The sequence below is a fragment of the Xiphophorus hellerii genome, chromosome 9 (assembly GCF_003331165.1).
Source record: "Xiphophorus hellerii strain 12219 chromosome 9, Xiphophorus_hellerii-4.1, whole genome shotgun sequence".
Lineage (NCBI taxonomy): Eukaryota > Metazoa > Chordata > Actinopteri > Cyprinodontiformes > Poeciliidae > Xiphophorus > Xiphophorus hellerii.
This window is the reverse complement of record NC_045680.1, coordinates 20538550-20554004: the sequence shown is the minus strand read 5'-3', so window position 1 is coordinate 20554004 and position 15455 is coordinate 20538550. Positions and strand designations below refer to the sequence as shown.

General features: G+C 39.8%; 1 protein-coding gene across 1 annotated transcript; it reads left to right on the top strand.

The window, feature by feature from the left end:
* The first annotated feature begins 847 nt into the window (after window positions 1-847).
* LOC116726111 (uncharacterized protein YMR317W-like) lies at window positions 848-15450 on the top strand. The gene is made up of 4 exons (XM_032572647.1): window positions 848-1208; window positions 10297-10800; window positions 11908-12059; window positions 13166-15450. The coding sequence occupies exons 1-4, from the start codon at window positions 1112-1114 to the stop codon at window positions 13208-13210; spliced, it is 798 nt and encodes a 265-aa protein (XP_032428538.1). The 5' UTR covers window positions 848-1111; the 3' UTR covers window positions 13211-15450.
* Window positions 15451-15455: the final 5 nt, after the last annotated feature.

Below are 15455 nucleotides of genomic sequence, written 5' to 3'. Positions count from 1 at the left end.
ATTCCTAGTGAGCGATTAGATTAAAAATTGACAGTAATGTCAATTCAATTGAATCCATGACGATTTCCTCAGGTTCTGGGTGAAGTCTTCATGGATTTTATTTGATTTTGTATCACTTTGAAATAAACTAATAGAATAGATAAACTAGGAGTTTTTTCTGGATTCCAAGTTTGTTCTAATTCCTGCTCTGGGTTGAGCGAAATATCTTCTGGATCACTTTGTTCTAACCACTAGATTTGATTCCTGCTCTGGATTGAGTGAAGCTGTTGCTGTCATCAATCAGGGAAGGGTTATACTTCCAAACGAAACGAAGTGCACCATTATGCAAAAGATTTTTCAAAAATACTCTAAAGAATGCAACAACAAAAAAGAGCTCCTTGCCATTACAGTTGCTCAGTTTCCCCTTTTGGTAAACTTATTTTTAGATTATGTTTATTAGTTATTTCCTAAAAAAAAAAAAAAAAAAAAAAAAGTACTTCTTAGCAAGCCAAAGATGATAGCAGCTTCATAAACAGAAAATAGCGCTAAAGCGCCAAAGAATTTCTCTGCGTACAGGTCATAAACTAAGGGGGCGATTTATTCCCCACTTCCTCCTTATCATACGCTAAAGTGGAGTTATTTCCGGTCCCCGCAATAAATGACTTTTAGATAAAGGGTGGTGGAACTGTATTCTCTCATGCATAAGTAATTTCACTTTGCAGAAACATCCATCAGACAGAGCGAGGCTGCGTCCTGAGTGGCGAGGTCCAACAACGGACACGCAGACTCGCGTTGGACACGGAACACGTGGCACTGCTGCTGCTGAAAGAGCGAGAGAGAGAGAGAGAGAGAGAGAGAGAGAGAGAGAGAGAGAGAGAGAGAGAGAGAGAGAGAGAGGGAGCAACATCAGCGACTCTCCTTCCTTCAGTCCCTGCAGCCACGCGTCCACAGGAGCTCCTGCTGCCGCTGGTGACCAGACCCGCTTCAGACACCCAGCCGCCCAGTTCCGACCTCATACACTGGAGGAAAGTCTTCCATCGGACCGCGAACGAGACAGAGAGGGAGGTTCCTGCCTGAGACGTTTTTACAGGAAACGATACTCAACTCCGCTCGTTTTCTTTCTGAAGAGATTATGATGATGATGATGAAGAAGATCGAGATGATGGAGGCCAAACTCTGGTTTGCTCTTTGTGCGCTTTTGCTCGTTAACATGGGATCCGCTGATAAAGGTATATATATATTTATTTATTTTTGCTTTATTGTTCAAATAGTGCCACTGCTGTTTTACTAAGTTACCGTCAGGGGCGCCTGTAGAAAGTTTGGGGGCCAAGAACAATCCTGGGGTGGCACACCAAAAAAAAAAAAAACCCAACTTAAAACACAAGAGAGTATCATTAGGTGTAGCTAATGACGCTCTTTAGCTGGACTTAACAGAACAGAACTAGTTTGAAAAGTAGAAGAAAAGAAAAACAAACTGTGAAAGTGTGGAAACTTGTGCTTGGTTTGTTAGATAGATTTGAATAAAGAAATATCTTGTAAATTTGGTCATTCTGTTGAAATTAATGCATTTATTTTGACAAATAACTAAATGTTACAGTTCTCCAAAACTCGTCAATTGTTCTCTTACATTCATGTCTTTATTATAAAACTGCAAATGTCCCTGCTCCACCCACTGCTTACTAACACGCTGCATCATACTAGGACGACACGCCGCTCGTCGCCGCCACCAAATATGTCAAGATAACAATAACGGCCCTTCAGTTGTCATCACCCCTTTTTGATGGAGTCAGCTTTAAAAAAATAAAAAAATAAATAAAGTGATCACCTTTAACCTGACGAGTAACATAAATGGTTAAATACATTCATAATTATTTCAACATGTAAACATAAATACTCAAATGGGAAATGTATTAGTTAGGGTTGAAAACTCCCAACACACTGCAACCTAAAGTGAGCGTTCAGGAGCTTCGCTTCACCTCCACCCTGCTTTCATGGCTGCACACTTCGTCCTCCTCTGTCTACCTTCCTCTTCCTTTTTTCGAGTCATACGTCTCTCACATCCTGTGTGCCTCTCTCAAACCGCTTTCCGTTTTCAGTCCTACCTGTTTCAAACCACTTTGTCTTTTTTTGTTGTTGTTGTTGTCATTTTTTTCCCATCATCACCTCCCACATGAAAAGAGAGAATGAGCCTCTGACATTTGAAAAGGTTCTCATTGGCCCGAGCTGTCTACCTAAACGGACAGAAACCAGCAGGACTCCGCCGGAGCGCATTTGTTGGCTGTAATTGACGAGAGTAGAACATTGTGATAAATGACACGTCTAATTATGCGCAGCAGCACAATGTTATTTTACGCACTTCGTGCTAATTGGCTTGCCTCTGTGGTGCAGCTGACTTTCTGCAGAGCCTTAGAGCTGCTTACTGTGAAAGGAAGGGGGGAAAAAAAAGTGGCATTTAATTAACTTTCTCCGTGAAAATCTCCACAGCGTAGTCTTGACCTTTGTGACCTCTTGAATCTTTCTTGTAATTTCTTTTTATGCATAGAGCAAACGAAACAAAATGCTTCCACTGACACAGAGAGCTTATTATGTAACATATTGCAATAAATACCATACACTGTAGTGGAAAAGTACTTACCCAAAGCGCAAGTAATTACAAAGTTGTTGTTTTTTTTTTTCACATTATAGATTACCATTTAAAATCAGACATTACCTGAGTAAATACAAGACAATGTTTTAGTGATGACTTCATTTATTGAGAGCGGGGGAAAAATGACCCTCTAGCTGGTTGTGCTGCCCTTGGCAACAACATCTGCCGCAGACTGTTTGTTATTGTGGAAAATAAGTCTTTTAAATCACAGTGAGGGGATTTTACTTTGTTTTTATGGAACCATTTTTAGATGAACTTGCTAGTGTTTTTTTTTCTTTCTTTCTTTCTTTCTTTTTTGTTCTGGTTTTGAAGCAGTGAAGTGCAGTGAACACCTGGTTGTTTTTGGGAAGCAGTGGTTTTCCCCCTGGGAAAACTACCATGGATGGCATTTTGCCTCTGCGTCTCTCTACAATGAAATCATGAAATGTGGAAGCCCCAAAGACTTGGAAAAGGCTTTGTAAGCCTTTCTAGACTGATAGATGTCAGTCACTTAGTTTTTCATCCTTTTTTTTTAGATTTTAGATGTGTTGCTTTTTTCCCCGCTCTTCTAGCCTACTTCATGTTGTCAGACAGGCTCTGTTTATGTGGTTTCTTGATTTAAAATATCTGAAAGTAAACCTGAAATCCACTTTCCAAAAAAACAACAACAAATCAATTCCTTCATGACTACATAAGGAGAGCAGTTACTTTGTCCCGCATGTCTAGGTTGGCTTGTATCACTTTTCTCCTTTTATCAATGACACAAAGGAGATACAATGCCTTTTATATGTTCTCAGGATATCTTTATCTGATGATTTGATGCATTTTAAGTGTGACACAAATGTAAACACATTTGAGCCACAGCTACCTAAGTTCTTGTTATAACTTGATATCACCATCTGGGCCCTCCTGTGTCTTCTCTGTAAATTTGGACGGAGCTCTTCCCAGCAGTGATAGCTGAGTATGACTGCCGTGTTTTACTGGCAGGTTCAGGCGGTGAGGGAAATGCACTTCCCCAGGCACATGCTGCATTGCTCAGAGAGTGCATGAGTAAGACGCTCTAATATCTTAAGAGATGGAAGAGCTTCAGTGGAAAACAGCGAGCCTCTTCATACGCCTTCTGCTCACACACACAGAAACATAAACATAAATATATATATATATTTTTAAAAAAAGCCAGACTCTTAGTCCAGCGTTTGCGAAAGCCGCTTTCGGCGAACAAGGGCTGCATTATCCAGGCTACCACCTCTGTCTATTTATGAGTGTATCAGTTCTGGTATCATCCAGAGTTCAAATAGGGCCTCTCTTTTTCTCTCTCTCTGCCAGCATGTTCTGTGTGAATGATTGTGGAGGTAATGAAAGGCATCAGGGCAGTGTGTTAGTGAACGGTAATGACTCCACATTAGATTAGCGCTCTGGTTTGCATCAAAGAGAGGAGCAGAGATGGATCTTTGGGAAATAGCGATGAAGACATTAAAGACAGGGCAAACAGAGGACACAAAGGTCATCATTAAAAGGATATAAGTGTGCTTCAGTGACTAAACACTACTTATTGGCAGCAGCAGCAGGGAGCCTTGAGTACAGTGACTGGAAACATTAGACTGTAGCTGCAGTGCGTCCGGAAACTATTCAGCGCTTCCCCTTTTCCACTTTTGGTTATTCCAGATAGTAATAAATTAATCTCTTTCCTCAAAATCCTGGGTAAAGATAGCTGAACTAAGCCTGTGGTGTTGCGTTCAAAGACGCGAGGCTGTAATTGCTGCCAGAGGTGGACTAACAAAGAATTAATCAGAAGCCGTGAATGCTTTCGTAAATGTGATTCCTTGGTTTTCTATTTTCAATAAGTTTGCAAAATACTCAAAAAAAAAAAAAAGTCCACATTGTCTTAATGGGGAATTTGTGTGCAGAATTTCACACATAATTCAATGCAATTTGGAATAAGGCATTAACACAACAAAATGTGGAAAGTTGTGATTACATACAGATAAAATCAGATATTTACATTCACTCTATAAACAGACACATAATTATACTCCCAGGTTATGACATTAAATCAGACGCATATTTCCCTGTTTTAGTGTGAGTGTAGGTAAGAAGATTTAAGACCACGTTGCCTTTAGTAGGCCTGTCACGATAACAAATTTTGCTGCGCGATTAATTGATTTACTGTTTATCGCGACATGCCTAGCCTTTAGACGATTCTGAAAGCCCAGGCCAGGTTATGGTTTCTGGACACACGGTACAGAGTATTTGAAATACAAGGAGACAAACCTGTGAATGTACTTCAAGGTAATAGCTTGTTGAAAAAAATCAAAAGATAAGCAAGATGTCAAAAAGAGAACGGTTGACCTCCAAAGGTCTGGTTAGGCCTGTCGCGATAAACGATAAATCGATTAATCGTACGATAAATTAAAACTATCGACGTCATTTCAATTATCGGCATTATCGTCTCTCCCGACCTTTTTCTCTTTCTGTTGATGACACCGAATGAAAAAAGGCTCAACTCCGGTGCTCTCCACTGACTCCTCCCTTCCTCATTTCCTTAGTGTAAAGCCCAGCGCACACTGCACGATCTTAGAGCTGTTGGCCGATTGTCGGCCCATTTTCAAAACCTGACAGACCACACATTAGCCGACAGAAATCCTAGGTATAATGGTTCGATCGGGTTCGTTCCTGCCGTGTGGTGTCCAACAATGGGCACAAAATAATGGCTACAAGTCCAGTGAACTAATTTTAAAACCAGGTATTAATCAATGCTTTACAACAATCTACCTGCAATGCATGTAACTAGTGTCAGCGTAAAGTCCTGACTGAATGAAAATCATTATAACCTATTTACGTCACGTTAACGAAGAACAGCTGAAAAGTTACCGGGTTTATCAACTGCGGTAGCAATTTCGCTCCAACTCCTCCCCTTGTCATTTCTATATTCTTTGCATGTTGAATAAACATTAATGTTGTTTCCACATATCATCTCCAATGTCCGCTGGACTTCGGGTTGCGCCATGTCAGCTGTTTGGGATTCCCCGACGTAATTTCCCCTCAGAAAGTGTGGAGGAGAATCCGAGCTTTCTGATTGGCTACCTGTCACTTTCAACAGGCTGCGTTAACGCGCCCAGTCGGTGAAAACCCCTGATTTAGATCGGAGCGGCAACGACGATCTACCGTAACACACCACACAATCTTAGGAAGACCAACGTTTTAAGATTGTTGTATGGGGAAAAATAGGAGCAAAAAATCATGTAGTGTGAATTATTGCATCAGGTAGTCGATGTGCCCATTTTCTCTATTTAAATCTAATTATTACTGAAGGGCAACATAATATACAGACTTCATAATCTGCACTCTTTGGGTTGAATGCAGTATTTATTTCCACTTTGGCTTTATGTTGTTTAGTTTTTATCAAGTACATTTTTTGTTAATGGAGACTGAGAATCCATTTTGTTTTTGGTTGTTTTGTTTATTTAGTTTATCAGCTCCAGTGTTAAATATTCTTTTGAAAATAAAGTGTATCTATCTTTGGCAGGAAATCACATGCATTATTACGTCATTTCCATTAAATCAGTGTAAAAAGGTCTTCAGACAATATTATCGTTTATCGCAATAATTTTTTGAGACAATTAATCGCTCAGCAAAATTTGCTATCGTGACAGGCCTAGGTCTGGTTTATGCTTGGGTACAATTTACTTCCTTTGTTCAAGCAGTTATACACAAGTCTGAGCAGAAATCATGCCTTCCAGGACATCTGGTAATAAATTAATAATCCACAGTGAAAGAAATCCTGCAACAACATGGGCAGGACGGCCACTCGGCAAGAAAGAATCCAGAAAAAATGCAGATCACAATTTTTAAAATGCTTTCTCCCTCTGTGAAGTACAGAGGGAAGAGCATGATGTTGTTTGGGGTTTTGCGGCAGGATTGCTGTGTTTCACAAGATAGCATCATAGGAAAAAAGCCTGGGTGTGGAAATATTTAAGCAACACCTCAATACATCTTCCAGGAAGTTAAACCTTGGGTAGAAATTGTTCTTGCAAATGGACAAAGACTAGCTTTAAGAAGATCTCCAAGGCATTCTTGTTTTGGAAGACAAGGAGTTATCTGAAGAAGAAAGTAGCGAGAGATACAGCCCAAGTTATGATGCAATATCTTTAAGTGAAGAAACGCCTCAGGCTAAATGAAAAGGTTTCTACATGTACTCTTTTAAGTTGTTCCTCTCTCAGAATGTCTGGTTGGATAGTTCTGAAAAGGCCTTCAGTAATTTGGACTTAAAGCTATCTTCTGTATGTTTGTCATAATTGCTTCGACTGTACAAGTTCTGTCTTTCCATTAAAAAAAAAAGGTTTATCCACTTTTTACTGCATTAAGAAATAAACGACTTTAATAAATAAAACATACATAAACAACTGGTGTACACTGAGTGAATGCAGTGTTCCTGCACTGCGTAAAGTTTCACATTTTTTAAAAACTGAGGATGTAATACAATGAAAATAGACCAGAGGACAGAAAAGTTGTTACAAACTTTGCATTAAACACACACGCATACATACCCCCACACAGTAAGTTGTGTTTTCATCACTTGTGGGGACTTCACATTGACTTCCTTTAATTTCTACAGCCTGACCCTAACCTTAACCTTTACCCTAAACCTAACCATCAGAGACCTAACCACCAACCCAAAAACTAAAATTTCCCTCATGGGGACCAAGAAAATATCCCCACAAGGAGCAATGGTCCCCATAAACCCACATTGTAGACAGAAATAGGTTCCCATAAGGATATAAAAACCTGGTACACACACTCACACACATGCATACAAAACAAAAGAGCTTCAACTTGATTTGGGAAAAATTGGGGCAGTGGTTAAAGCTCGCATCTTTTAATGGGTCACAACGTCGAGGCCTGCGTCAAAGGGGGGAACGAGAACAACCACACAACTGCAAAAATGTTTTTTAAAAGAAAAGTAAAAAAAAGAAAAGTCATAAGCCACAACTCTTGTAGTTCCTCCAGGTCATGGCGGCAGCTCCCTTTGGCGTTTATGCTGTTACTAAGTGAATTCTTAGTATAAGTGAAGTCAAAAAGTCATTGGAAGCATAGAGATGTGCTAAGTTGATTGAAAGGATAAGGTCCTTTATTTTCCACAGCACATTCAGGGATGACTCTTTCTTCTAGCTTGTTGGCTGCTAACAAGCTAAAGCAGATAACAGGAAGGCTGAGCAGCAAAGATTTTCCTTTTTAACTTTCGACCTCTATTTGATGGATTGAGGTGGCTCTGAAAACACTAGCAGCTCTTTGGAAATGTCTGAGGTGAAAAAGGTCTGTGGGGAATAAAAGTCATGACTGAAAATCATAATTATTTTGACTTTAAAATGCCAATGAAACCCTGTCTTCATAATAGTAAATCAATAGCTTTACAGTCGTTGTCCCCTTCCTACGGCCATTGTATGTGTGTAAATGAACCATCTCGTGTGTTTATTTCCCTTAAGTATTTAAATGAATTCTCAGGGAATAAAACCACAAAAATACTCAAAACTCATAGAATTGATCATTTTCGAAAACAAGATCCTATTACACCCAATTTAGTTTACTTTTGATTCTTTTCTTCTTGTATTAGCCCAAATAACTCATAAAATGCAAGGGATTATAACACTTTATTAAAACAAAAATAACTAACCATCTCCTGATAGATATTATTTGTTTGAATGACTTTTTCATGTTTCTTCAGTGCATCATGAGAGTGTTGAGAGAATGTAAAAATTACTTTGTTTGTCAAAACTGATAAGAATTGTTCTGCTAGCTGCTATTAGTAGAAGTCTAGTCCAAACATCCCACCCACAGACGGCTCCTATTTGTATCCAAAAATGTTGGGTATGAAACGACCCAAAACTACAAAAGAACAAGACGGCAAAGAGGCAAAATGACCAACAGCCTTCTTATATCTCCTGTTAAAATTGTTAAAAAAGAAAGCAGAATGAGTGGGAATCGGTATGTGCAGGGGAAGGCTTTAAAATTAAAAGTTTGGTCGTCAGACCTTTTGTTTACCATGGCACACTGGCTCAGAAATGTGCACATAACTTAGTATATTACTTCAGATTTGCACTAGCTAGACGACAAAAAAAAGACATATTTGTCTCCGTCCAGTTTGCATGATCTACCGACTCGATTTCCAGCGACGCCAGCGTGATCAGCAGCTCAACTGGACAGTACCCGCAGCACTTCTGTGTTCATTAAACTCGCATAGAAGAAAGAATTGTACACTCATACGCTATCCATATTTGTTTTGGTACGATGCCTGTCGGGTTTTTGAGGCTATTGTCTTTGTGTCTTTGAAGCTTATCAGCGCGGAAGTCCTAACGAACTTTAAAGGAGCAGGAAATGAGCAGCTGCTTCAGAGCTGAGCGGCTATCTTTAGCATGGTTCTTATCTCAGTTTTTCCATGTCCAGAAGTGGGTCGCAGCGCTTGCTTGCGAAAAGGTTACAATGCTACCAGACGTGACACAAACATAACACCTGCAGCCCCAAAAGAGTTTGCTACCTAAAACGTAGAGCAAAGAGAAGGTCAGACCGCCGGACTGAGAGACAGAAGCTGTGCCTGCAGTGTGTCTGGAGAATCGCAGCGGTGGATGATGTAAAAGTTAGTTAGGATGTGATTCAGATGCTGTTGGGGAGAGAAGTGATTAAATGCTGTGTGACTTTTCACGTGAGGGTGAGAAAGGTAGAAGTGAGATCCTTCCCCCACCAGATATTCACACACTCATCCTCCGTCTGTCTTTCACACACTTACGTTGGTTCACACTTCAGATGTTTTCACTACCAGGCAGGCACCAAGTATCTGCACAATACTTAATGAAATGATTGAAGCAGGCAGAAAGCTGCAGTTATATTTGCCTTTTTAATTTTGATATTGGATTTTCATCCGTCCATCGTCTCTACCCACTGAAGAAAAATATTCAATTATTTATTCAAACAGATGTAGCATTATTCAACCAACGTCGCATATAAGCATTTTCTTCAACACTTATTCAGTGGAACATGTAGCTCACAATTGATGTCTGTGACTCTATAGAGCACATAATAAAATAAAAGGTAAGGTATTAAGTCGGTTTCCAACTTCCACCCATCAGAAATGGCACTTACTGTAAACATTTGTATTTTTTAACTTAAGCTTCTCAACCTTTTTTACACTAAGTTCTAACTTTTATAAGAAATTTTAATTTAACCTTTATGAAAGCCATTATTTTTATGCTCCCAACAAATCAAGTTGCTAAAGGAATCAACAACAAATTAAGGCAACCAGACATTGTCGCATGCAGGAGCCACCGACAGCAATTTCCAGTAAAACAGTAACTTTAAACAATTTTAAAAACTCACTTATAAAGTGTATTTGTCTACAAAAAATAGTGACATCAATGGCCTGTTATAGTCGAGACAATCGATTCTGTTGAATTGAGACGTTGGTGAGTTTTCTTTGCCTCATTGATTTCTTCATGTCTTTCTTGCATGCCAGGTAAGAACTAAATAGATACAGTATCTCGCTGATGAGATACATTCTTAAGCTGAAAATGAAAAAAATAATAAGATATTTGTTTAGGCTTCTATGCCACACACTCTCCATGAAGAAAAAAACCCCACTTTATTAGTTTGGCAGAAAAACAGCTGTACTTAATTGACAAAAAGTTGTTTTCTTTCTGCAGATGCTAATGCAACGACTGTGCAGACACCTGAACCGACCAATAATTCAGAGTTCAGGACATCAATGACTCAGCAGCCATCAGTGTCCCATGGTGCTTCCAACCTTTTCACTGAAGCCCCTGGAACTGGAACCAACGCCACAAACACGACCGGAACTTTCTCCACACCCGCGCCACATACGACTCAGTCTACATCGAATCACACAACACCTTTACATGATGCTATAACCTCTTCGACGCCTTCAAACAACTCCACTCAAAATGAGACCTCCTCCCCCACTTCTGTCTCAGCACCTAACGCCACGACGGCGGCAGCGGCTACAGCCGCCAGCACTGTTTCCACTTCGGCGTTCAACGCCACATCGTCTCGAGACGCCACCACTTATCAGCCGTCCACAGCTGCTAATCAGGCAACAAGTAAACTCTCCTCAGTCAATGCCACGACCCTGCCGAACATCACCTCCACCCAAGCAGAGAGTTCACCCCAGCTCACCATCAAGGGCAGCAGTAAGTACAAAATAAGTGTCCAGCTTTTGTCCAGAGTGAATTAAAGCGACAAAAGCGGCGTTGTTCTTTTGTTTTCCAACTCACACCAGCACGTCTCTCCTCACTCACAAACACAAACGTCCCGTTGACGTCCTGCTCAGGCGCTGTCACTACCAAGCACTACGTGATTATGTGTTTGTTTGAGAGAGGGACAGAGGCGTCATGAGACCCAGGCTTTGACAATTCAGTTGTCTGTCTTGTACATCTCCCTGCTGTTGTCTGCCTTTCAGATGATTTGTATATCTGCAGCCGCAGATATATGAATACTCAGTTTAGACATCTTTTGTCTTTCAGTAGAGGATTTTATCTAGGCCGTATGTATTAAAGTAAAAGAAGTGCTTCTCGTCAGTGGAGCTTCTATTCCAGTCAAAGTTCTCGCCTTGTTCTTCTCTCTGTGTGGTTTTATTAGGCCTTTGGGATTTTGTCATTTCCCATTAAGCAGAGGAACGGCTCCTTGTGGTTACTGTTAGTTTAACCAGAGGATGTCAAACAAAACTTGTAGGTGTATTAAACATTGCTCCATGGCAACATCCATTTAGGGAACTTCCTCTTGGGCTAAAATATACAGACAGCAGGACTGAAATGTTGAGATGCTTTCCAGATCAATGAGAGAACTTTGTTTAACCACATTTCAATCATAGGTTTATTTAATTTCTGATGAAAATTCATTATTTGTTAATTAATTTTCACTTTTAATCACATTGGAGAACAGAAACACCAATGTATTTCTAGGATTTCATGTAAAAAATAAAAAATCAACAGAAAGTGTTGTATTGTATTGTGAAGTGGAATGGAAATAATTAATAGTTTACAAAAATATTTTTAGGAAATTTTGCCTGTGTAACTTAGCATCCCATCATGTTTGACTTTTCTGCCTTAAGATGCATAATAAGCACTCTGAGTGCTGCTACAGTGCCTCTATTTAGCTACAATCACAGACTAAAACAAATACTTTGGCATTTACATTTGTACCATGTTAGCCGAAAGTAAACACTAATCTCACATGGTGGACGATGCGATCGCATTAAACAGAGGAACGGCGCCTTACTGATTTTCTCCCTCCGACAGATTCTCCTGACTCTCCCAGACTGGACCCCCTTCTGGTTGGCTTGGTGTCGGCGTTCATCATCGCTGCCATCGTCATCACGCTGCTGCTCTTCCTCAAGTTCCGCCGAAGACAAAGCGGACCACAGTTTCACCGGCTGCAGGACCTACCAATGGTAAACCGGCTGCCTACATTTAGTCAACACATTTAGTCTGTCAGATGTTTTCAAGCTCAGAGATTTCTTCTACATCACACAAAAATATGGTGGGCCTCCAGACTCACCCCTACTGTCCCAAACTGCTTCACTTCCTAATGTAAGTTTTATATTCACCCTCGCCTTGCAGAAGTATTTATTAAAACCACAAATTTAAATTTACTTTTGAGGGGCTTTCAAGTGAACGTGGTGCACAGTTATGAAAGTAAAAAAAGTAAAAAGGGAAATGCCCAAAGAAATGTCAATATCTTCTGGCACTTGAGGCAAACAATGTAAGAAAGTACCGGTAATTTTCTTTTGCGTGTTTGATTGTTTTAAACATATAAGGAATTTAGAACTTTTATTTCTATTATTTAAAACCATGAAATGGCCCTTTTATTCAGAAAATGCTAATAACAGCAAACATGTTAGCATTAGCATGTTGAAATCAAGACCAAACAGGATCTACTACTCAAATCAAAAACTATGCTCCCACTACCTACAGCATTTGCAAACAGGCTGCAAATAGCATGAAAGCTAAGATTGTGTGCTGTGCTAACAGAAGCTATTATTCTATCATTAGCTAATATGCTATCACTATTTAGCCACCAAAATAAAACATAATCGTATAGTTTTTATTTGCTAATTTGCAACCCGTGTCTGCAGTGATGCTAATAGCTCATTAGCTAATACTTTTTGGTATGCTAACAACAACTCTCCTCACATTGACTCTGACAAGTGTCCTCTACATTTGCTGTGTTTGCACCGGATGCTATTTTGGAGTGTCCGAGTTTAGGAGGCAGAATGCGTTTGGAAGCCACACTATTTACATTTTTATTGGTGGAAAAAGGCGCTGTGTATCCAGGCAATACTCAGTCTCTCTCTTAGACGCTTTTTATTTTTCAAGCATAGCTCCACTGTTAAACGGATTCCCAGAGTCCCAAACCCTTTAAATTCCCAATATATCACCTTTTTTTCTCTCTTTATATCAAATGTGTACAATTTATGATCTGGTTATTCTCGGGTCATATCAGTAACCAATCTGTCCAGTACTGTGATTATTATTGTTTGTTTTTTTTCTTCCATAGGACGACATGATGGAGGAAACACCCCTGTCCATGTACAGCTACTGAAGGGGTGTGGAGGCCCAACAAGAGTCTTTTCTACTCTTCAAACCAGGACAGTAATGCTGTGGTTGTTGAACCGGATCCTCTTAATTAGCACCAGACAGAAATTCACATGGGTAGCAGTAAGTGTAGCCCTGGATTGGTTTTACTTACCCAGATTATCTGGGCGCTTAGCGGACACGGACCTAATTTAAATAGAAGTTTAACGATAAAGTCAAACAGCCAGGAGGAATCCCTCTGGAAAGTGATCTGTGTTTGGTGTGTGATTTTTTTTATTATTATTATTTTTTACTGGGGAAAAAAAAAGCTTTTGTTCACTTCTGTACATGTAAAGTTTGAGGTTGTAAATATTGTTATGCACTTCAAATGGTTGATAAAAGGTAAAGCAGAAGGAAACTGCTTTCGGTCCCATCAGTCAGTGACGCTCAGACCCAGGCTGAGGTGATCGTGAGGCTTCGTTGGGTTTAAGTCGGTACAGAGAGGAAGAGGAGGGAGGGAAGAAACCTTCTGATTTTTCTGTTAAAAAATCTGCACTTTACTTTTCAGGGGTAAGTGATGAGGAAAAACATAGAGAAATTTGGATTCTGGGGAATTTGGAAAATGGATTTTGTAAATAGATTGTTGACATTGTGCTTTTAAGTGGGTTTTTTGTTGTTGTTGTTTTTTTTAAGTGTTAATAGATTTGTGTCTGTCAGTTGCATAACAGTGAGGAGTTGCAGGCATAGCAGGGATTATTTAGTGTTTGATTTTCATGATGTTGAAGGTTCTGTTGTCCTGTAGTCCAGAGTGCCTTACACATTTCAGTGAAAAGCCTTCCTTGATTTCTCAATTTATTTGCCGGATGAACAAAATTAATTTCCAGGTATTAGCAATTATCATGTTAATAGTAATTAACATGATAATTTAGCAATTATCATGTTAATGATAATTGCTAAAGTAATGAAGCCAAGTAATGAAGCCGCGCTGTTTACTTGCTGCAGGTCTTCAGTCAGCACCAATGGAAAATAAAGGTCGGACGCTTATTGTTAGCATTGCACATACTACTGATGTTGATTGCCAACATATATAGGGCAGTCCCCATTCAAATTCAGCACAAATTTATAATAAGTGGAGCCACTTGGCAACACGGTGTTTTAAGTTCAGAAGTACTTTGTAGATTTTTTCTGTACATAAGCCATGTTTTATGCAAATGTTCAAATGAAAAGGGTGAAAATGTGCGTTGTCTCCAGTTAGGGATGGGCTGGATATCTGTGTGACGTATATCCACACAGATATAAGGTTTCTATTACCTTATGGATCTGAAAGTTTTATAATAAAGTATTAGAGAAAGTGCTGGTAACTTGATACTGCTGCAGTGTCCCATCCCCCTCCCCCGCCTATTGCTTCACAATGCCAGTCGCCTTGCTGAAACAAGACTATGGCACATTCCCCTCGTTTACAAAGAAAAAAAAAAGTGGTATCTTGTAAACCTTTCTGGTAACCACAAACACAAACGGTCGTAGGTTGAAAGCTAAAGGACAGACACCCATCCGGTCTGTACAGCACCTGGCACTTGGATGATGTTATAAAGTGATTTTGAATTCAGGCGTGACATTTCATGAGACTGTTTTAATTCTAGGTTGTCGTAGAGAAAGTCGTACTGAGCCATGCCTAGTTCCGATGCAGAATCAAACCCGACGAGTCTGAACTCAGTTTTTGTTGCATTGTATGTTTGCAGGAACCACTGATTCAATTAAAACGCAGCAGAATTGTTGAATGTGCAAGTTACACGTATTTGTTTTAAATTGTACATATTCATAAAGCAATGTTACATTTTCCTGATGTTAGTTGATTTTTCAGCATCTCAAAGGTAGAAATGGTCTCTGTGTGGCTGAGGCTGCAGGTCTTTAAAGCCCACAGCAAATCATTCATGGATCAGTGTCATCATCACATGTGTTAAATGAATATTTCTGCCATTTGTAAGTCACAGATTGCTTTTTTTTTTAATGATTAAAGATGGGGTTTTTTTCTCCCGTGTCAGACGTCTGCCATAGACAACTTCTGACTTCAGCGGCACCAACAGAAACTCTGTGAAAACGTCTGTTCGTACATGCCGGAACACAAAAGTCGATCTCTTGTTTTTCTCGGAAACAGACGTTTGCTGTGGGCGAAAACACAAGACGCGCCCATGCAGAGACTCCCTGCATGCATCAGTGCTGTGTTTCACACAAGGCACACTGAACAATAAAGGGCAGATTAACATAAAATGTCA